Source organism: Lepidothrix coronata, unplaced genomic scaffold (genome assembly GCF_001604755.1).
Source record: "Lepidothrix coronata isolate B3197 unplaced genomic scaffold, Lepidothrix_coronata-1.0 Scaffold25, whole genome shotgun sequence".
Classification (NCBI taxonomy): domain Eukaryota; kingdom Metazoa; phylum Chordata; class Aves; order Passeriformes; family Pipridae; genus Lepidothrix; species Lepidothrix coronata.
The window spans coordinates 6,052,819-6,060,318 of record NW_016690205.1 but is presented as its reverse complement, the minus strand read 5'-3'; the positions used below and the strand labels follow the sequence as shown (position 1 = coordinate 6,060,318).

General features: G+C 40.5%; 1 protein-coding gene across 9 annotated transcripts in view; it reads left to right on the top strand.

The window, feature by feature from the left end:
• EBF3 (early B-cell factor 3) overlaps positions 1-7,500 on the top strand; it is a 120,787-nt gene that overhangs the window by 74,573 nt on the left and 38,714 nt on the right. For 6 of the 9 annotated variants that reach the window (XM_017809280.1, XM_017809279.1, XM_017809284.1 and 3 more), the window contains exons 7-8: positions 2,260-2,341; positions 5,311-5,455. In XM_017809280.1, the coding sequence (XP_017664769.1) occupies positions 2,260-2,341; positions 5,311-5,455 (227 nt within the window). The remainder of the gene's footprint in view (positions 1-2,259; positions 2,342-5,310; positions 5,456-7,500) is intronic. The other 3 variants (XM_017809282.1, XM_017809285.1, XM_017809281.1) reach the window with 1 other exon arrangement.

Genomic DNA, 7,500 nt, shown 5'->3' with positions numbered 1-7,500 from the left:
CACTCTAAAAACAATCCACGAGGAGCAATACTTAGCATTCCTAGTGCACAATTCATTGGAGAATTTCCGAGCAATTTACAAACATTAGCTCAATAAGCCTCACAACACCCATTCGAGATCAGCAAAAAAAAAAAAAAAGATAAGATACTACTCCTCAACCTGGATGTGGCACTAAGGAGCCGTAAAGCTGGAGGCTTGTCCCAGCTCCTAAATCCCCAGTGCCAGGTGGTCCTGTGTGTGGGCATCAGCTGGTCCTTGCACATCATCACAATCTGTGCAGTGGAAGGTGTGCAAAACCAGATAAACGACAGGAATGTTACATTTAGAATCATAGAAACAGAATGGTTTGGATTGGAAGGGATCTTGAAGACTATCCTGCTCCAACCCCCTGCTATGGGCAGGGAACCTGGCCTATACTCAGTTGATCTGGAGAGAATAAGTATATTAAAAAACACCAAAACCCAACCAATGCAGATAAAATTAAGGGGAAGTTGTGTCTAGCAAAGATGAAGTTTCGTGGAGTTGATGATAATGTCCCTGCAGCAGTGTCCAGAAAACCTGGATATCACGTCAACCCCCACGGAAATCCCGATCTTTTACAGCTTGACAGCTAAAACCCCTGTACAGGTTTTGGGATAAGAATTTTTAAAGAAGCGTGCATTCAGCTGAACTGACAGCATTGATTTATTTATGCAGTTTCGGTAAAGCTGGTTGTTTCCCCACTTGCATCTCTGATAGGAGAGATCGCTCCTTCAGCATTAGTGTCCTGTAGTAATATCAGGGTCCTACTCAAGGTTTAATGGAACAGGAAGACCTGGGATTAAAAGCAGTGGTTTGTGATCTGGGGATAATTCCATGATACTCCTGTACGACCTTTGAAGCTTCTCAGGAGTGAGCACGATGTGGTGCAGCCACAGTTGTACTTTCTATTGGCCATGGTTGGTTCGTGTTGGGTGCTCAAGAAGGGACGAGGTGCCTGTCTTGCCTCTTGCCAGGAATGCTGTTGGCACATGGAAATTTCTATGAGGTGTGTACAGCAAGAATAGTCATGGTCAGTTATAATATGACTGATATGAACGAACAAATAATAATTGTTCATATTCTAAACGTGAAAGCTCTGACTAACCTCGCCGTTCAACACGTATGAAGTTGGGGAGCACAAGCTGCTGGACTCGAGCATCTGAGGCACTCTAGGTGAGGAGAAAGTCCTGAGCTTTGCTTGTCATTAGCTGTCAGTCATTAGACAGAGAACAGATCCACAAAATATTTTCTAGAGATGAAACGCAAAAACATAACAACATAAAGAAAAGATGTGGTGTTGCGCTGTGAATGTCCTCCTGTGTGATGGCAGGACAGTGAGGGTCCCCCATTTTGTTTCACCTGCAGGGTGGAGACTTCCCAGTTCAGCTCCTTCCTCCAGTACAGGAGGGCGGCATAAAGGAGTTTCCATCTTTCCAAGCTTTCCCCTTTCCTCTAAGTGCTTGCTGTGTTCCCCTGAGGCAGCGTTGCTGCAAAAACGGTTTATGGGGAGATGCCTGGATGATAAGGGTTAGTCCTAAATAATTGCTGGTTACCGCTCAGCAGAAATAAGCTGGATTTCGATCCCTGGGTAGAGTGACTCCTCACAGCTAAAGGCTGGCAAAGGTTGAAGAGGTCGTAAGACAGGGCCTAATTTGCCATGTTCCTTTCCTTTCAAAAACAATGAGGAAACTGGGGCCTTGCCGGTGGGCAGATCCTGCCTGGATCTCCCTGGAGTCAACAGGAGTTGGATCGAGTCCCTTTGAATAGCGAGCCTTTCCAAACCGGAGGCAAAGCCAAGTGTTTTTCAGAAGATTGATCATTCATTACCTTTGGAATTTTTCAACGTAGAGGTCATTACTGCTAATATAAGTTGTGAAAAAGTAAGAAGTATTAAAAAAATAGAGACAAATTCTCATCTGGTGTAAGTCCTTGCCTTTGAAGTCAATGAGTCATCGAAATCAACTTTCCCACACCGAGTTAAGGATATGGCCTGGAGTCAATACATTTGTAGTTGTTGAAAAATTAAAAATATAAATTTGCCTTTCCTTGGCAATAATGTTCTGTTTATGACAGAGATTCTTATGCTTTAAAATAAGTTCATTAACGAATAGGAAAGTAATATTTCACTACCAGTATTCTTTTGGGTAAAACTATTTATGATTAAATTTTATTAAACTTTTTAAAAATTGGATTTACATTTTGATGAATCTAATAGATTTCAATTTTGTATTTTTATAGATTCTTTCTAAAGTTTTTCCTCAAGTGCAATCAGAACTGTTTGAAGAATGCAGGCAACCCGCGAGACATGCGAAGATTCCAGGTACAGATCCCTCTAAAAGCATAAACGATACATAAAAGACTTAGTCACGTCTTCATCTTGAACTTTTCATAATGGAAAATCAGTGTTGGGGCTTCTACTTAGTGTAGTTCCAATGCTTAAAAAAAATTGCTGTCAGTATTTTACATTTACCCCACTAATTTAAATGCTGGTTCTTGGGACGTTCCAAGTTCTGCAGTGGAATGTAATGGATCAATGCTGAAGCAAGCGGATCTCTCCTTAAAAAATATTTCCCTAATTTTCCTTCCTACTAACACCTTGTGTAGTAGTTTGGAGTATGCTCAGACCCGCAGAGGTTTTACATAGACTGAGTAGTTTGATCTTACTGATGACACGACTGTGGAGCGCAGGGGAGTTTGGATCTCGCACAGGGGTTTTTCAGGTTCACAACTTGTAAATCCACCAGTGGTGGCCTAACACACATATTTTTGTTTCAATTGTGTTAGAAAATGTTTAATACTTCACTTTCTCCTTACAGCTTTTGAGATATCCTGTGGTGAATCATAACACTACAGAGAGACAGCTGACGGGATGGACAAATGATTTCCTCCGTATGTGGGGTCATTCGAAAGGCTTGTTAGGAAATAAATGCCTTTTATTTGAAAATATTTCACAATGAGTCATATTTGATTCTAATAATAAAGTAGTATTGAGATGTTCAAGATTTTCTTAGTTTGGAGAAGAATAACTTGTGGTTAAACTTGATAGAAAAACATGTGACATCTGTTTTCATGCACAGCCAACCAACCGGGGAAGCCAGCACCCTTGAGCCAGCCAACAGAAAAGATCTGTAGCTGGGAAAAAAATATTCCTTCAAAACAATTGAGCCAAGCTTCCATTTTTCATGCATCTCAGCTTCACGTGGCATCGGTGATATTGATCCATCTGAACAGAACAGAAGGTCAAACCTGGAATGAGTGGAAATGTCCTCTTTGTCTCACCGATGACTAAATGAAGCATCAGTCAGGAGTGATCTTGTGGTTGACAATGGAGCCAGTAGGCACTAGAAAGACTTTCCTGGGTCTCTTTAACTAATCTTCCTGCCTCTCAGAAGGTTTAACTGGACTTAACAGGATGTCAGATCTTGAACAGTATTTTTACCTGGTTTCACTGTCTCAGCACCTTTCTGGAGGTGCACTGCAGGAGGAAGGTGATATAACAAAGCGTAGCACGTCGACTTTCTTTTGCTGAACTACAGTATTTTCCCTTGGTGACTGACCTATATATACATGACAGAACAAAAATAGTTGTCATTTTCATATACACCTTGCTCTGTCTTTTTAATACACCGTGTTCTAGGAACCAAACCCAGAAATCTTGGCTGAAAATCGTGATTGTATGTTTTGCAATATTTCTTAAAGTCTGGGAATCTCATTAGGAGTGAAAGCTGATAGCCCAGTGGCCTGGCAGCAGCTCTGTGGCCAAGGCAAGCGTGCAACCTCAGCACTCTCCGAAGTGGATGTTGACAAGAGTGAAAGTGTCCACTTGTGGGAAGAGAGAGCTGGGGAAGCAGAGCAGCCTGGCAGAGAACTGCCCTCGGGCTGTTCTAAAGGGTACCGCAGATGGCTGTCTCAAAGGACGCGGGATACACAGGAAAGGTGCTGTGATAGCTGAAAGCTCATTATGGCTTGTGAATAAGAAACAGGATCAGAGGTGATCCAAAACATAGAAGCAGACAAGAATTTTCTTCTGATGCCTTGGACCAACTCTGTGCAAAAGGAGGTTCATTTCTCCCCTTCCATTTGTGTTTGTTAAGTGTTTGGGTTGAGGAGCTGGTGGGAGAACCCCTCAGTCATCTTTATTACATCCCAAAGTAAAATAAACGGAAGGTGAAAACTAAAATTTGTCCTACCTTTTGCTGCCATCACTGGTTGGGTTGATAAGGTCTAACTTAGCCTTTGACTTTACGGACTCTACTAACCCCAAAGAAATCGCTGCAGTGCATGAAATCCTTCATGCAGAAAACCTGGAACCCACAGCACAGAGCCCACTCTGGAGTATTTAAGTAAGGTGTAAATGTCTCTCTGGGATAACAGTGCTGGACTTACGGAGCCGTGTTCCACACAAACACAGGCGCAGCTCCCGGTTTCCTCCTTGGCTTGTGTTCACGCGATATCGCTTCCGGAAGGAGTTTCACAGCTCCATTGTGTAGGTGTTTTTATCGGGAAGGTTGTGCGTTTTGCATATGTTCCTTTGCCATTTTCTACTGAGAAGCAGCTGGAAGCCAAAGGAGGCCCTATCCATCATCTCTTCTATGGCCGGACTCTGAACCTGGACACAAGAATAGGAGCCTTTCACTCAAAAATAAAGGAGGAAATTCCATTGACATACCAGGGTCAATCACCATCCAAATGAACTTGAGAAGGGATACTTTTCATGGATTGAAAACACTTTCACTATTCATATTCAACTCGGTCTTTTCAGATGCAAAAAAGTTCATTATCAGACATTAAATGTAATTGTAAAACTGACCTGGAGATCATTTACTGAAGAAAAAATGGGGAGTTACGATGGTTCCTGATTTATTAAGCTTTTTTTATTTGGAATCCTCACAACCCTTCATTTGAAGACAGTCTCAAGTGAACAAATTTTAATTAGATAAACTATCTAATCAATATATCAACAGATCAATCAAAACAGCAGCTTTTAAAATGAGTGGCTAGAGGGGTGTTTCTGAAACTAATGGCTAGAAGAATATTTTCCTGAATTGAATTCATTTGTTAGCATAATAGGAGATTAAACTCTAATTAGTGTAGCAGGTTCTGAAGAGAAACAATTGTGAGTTAAAAATCACCAGTGGTCGCCACGTAAACAAAGATGTATTCAGAGATGTCATTCACTCGGTTTAAATAGAAATAGAAAAGTAACAGGATGTTGTTGTGTCTTACGAGACCTGATTCAGTGCAAATCTGCAGGATTTTTTAAATGTGAGGTTTTGTTCTCTTTTCCAGGTTGTTGTATCAACAACAGTCAATGTGGATGGCCACGTGCTGGCTGTCTCAGACAACATGTTTGTACACAACAATTCCAAACACGGGAGGCGGGCTCGCCGCCTTGACCCCTCAGAAGGTACGGCCCCTTCTTATCTGGAAAATGGTAGGCACACATTTACATGTCTTTTTTTTTATTTGCAATGCCTTTTTTTATTTTATTTTATTTTTTTATTTTTTTTTTGTTTTGCACCATACTTTATGTTGAGACACCACTACATTTACTTTTACATCATTTCTTCTCTCATCCATCAAACCACCCATTAAAAAGAGTCCATTAGTATTTCTCAACCCTTGTCAACTAGAATATGGACACTTCTGAATTTGCTTCTGACTCCTTTCTTTATTTAATACTTAGAGTTTTGCAGTCACAACCAATTTTTCATCTTTTCCTCTTTTATTTCTTTTTTTTTTTTTTTTATTTCAGTCTTGTTTTGCTTGCAGCTTTTTCTTGCTCTTTAATTTGACTTGATTTTATTTTGGCTTGCCATATTCCTTGATCCAGAGGTACAGTCTCAGGTTATGTATGCAAGTTTAAGTGGATGGTAAAAACATGACCGAATCTGTAAAGAATTTACTGTGAGGTCAATTTCCTGTGGCTGGGCCTTACTGCAGATTACGGCAGGAGGGGGTTTGTATGAGAAAAACAGCATAAAATGTTTTTCTTCAGCCTGACTCAATGTGATTGACTTCTTGCCTGAACTGCTAAAAGAAGATAGTCTGAGATGAAGAGGAGAATGGAAAGTGTCTCTGGAAATCCAGAATTGTGAAATCCTATCTTTCTGGAGCCCATCAGCCTCCGAATCACTCGCACGCAATCGCAGCTGTGCCCGTGCACATGAACACATGTATTTATTTGCCTGCAAAGCCCAAAATAATCATTTAGATTTAAATATCAGTTCGTTTGCACTGTAAAATACACCAATGTAAGGGTTTAAACTGGCTTAGGATAGCATAGGATAGGACAGGATAGGACAGGATAGGATAGGATAGGACAGGTTAGGATAGGATATGATAGGGTAGGGTAGGATAGGATAGGATAGGGTAAAATAGGACAGGATAGAATAGGATAGGGTAAAATAGGACAGGATAGAATAGGATAGGGTAAAATAGGACAGGATAGAATAGGATAGGGTAAAATAGGACAGGATAGGATAGGATAGGATAGGACAGGATAGAATCTTTTCGGAAGGATCATCCAATCCAACTGCCTGAACACTTTAGGGCTACCCAAAATTTAAATGCACAGGGATCAAACGCATCTCCAGTTCTGAAAGAGCTAGATTCTCAAAAACCCACTGTGACCTGATGTGGCCAGGCCATGTGCATCAGTTTGCATGGGACTGCTCTTTCAAGTTGTTACCAACATATTGACAGAATCATGGCTTTTTACACTAATAAAATTAATTAAAGTGATAACAATATTAAGCTGCTAATACAAACATTGCCATTTTAGGTTTTAAATAGTATTTACCAATGGGCAGAGAGGGAAATGAATGAGGCAAGCACCAACTATCAGAAGGCAAAGCGATCTAGACATCAAAAAATGGAAAATGATTTACAAATCTGCCGCGGTCCACACACACAACCCTAATTTGTTTTTCTGCATTAATAACTAAGGTATAAGAGACCAAAAATATAATAATTAAAGGTCGCCCTGAGCACCAGAGTCATTATGGTCTATGACGTATTGTTTATCTCTTTCATATGCGCGGAAAGTAGGTGTGTGTTTTGCCTAGCAACCGTCACTAATGAGGTTCACAATTAAGAAGGCTGAATCCTCTCCCCTCGTCCTCTCCTTCCCCAGAGAGCAAGAACTAGCAACATTATAGGTTCAAGTAAGCATGCTCAGCCCTGTGGTGTTAGGTTTTAGTCTAGGTCCAAATTCAGCCTCTTCTAATGAGCTATTATGATCTTAGCAAAATACAAGTATTTATTTTTGTAAGCTGCATGAAAAGAATTTGACTCTGAGCAGAAAATATCGCTTAGAAAAATAAAGGCCACTTTTACATGCTACAGAAAATCTACATAAATGTCACTTACCAACAGCTCCTCTTTTTGAGATACGGTAATTGATTTCCTTTCTTTAAATGTTAAAAAACACAGTGCCAAATCCTCTTTGCCTAACATCCCATAAACATGCAGGCAAGT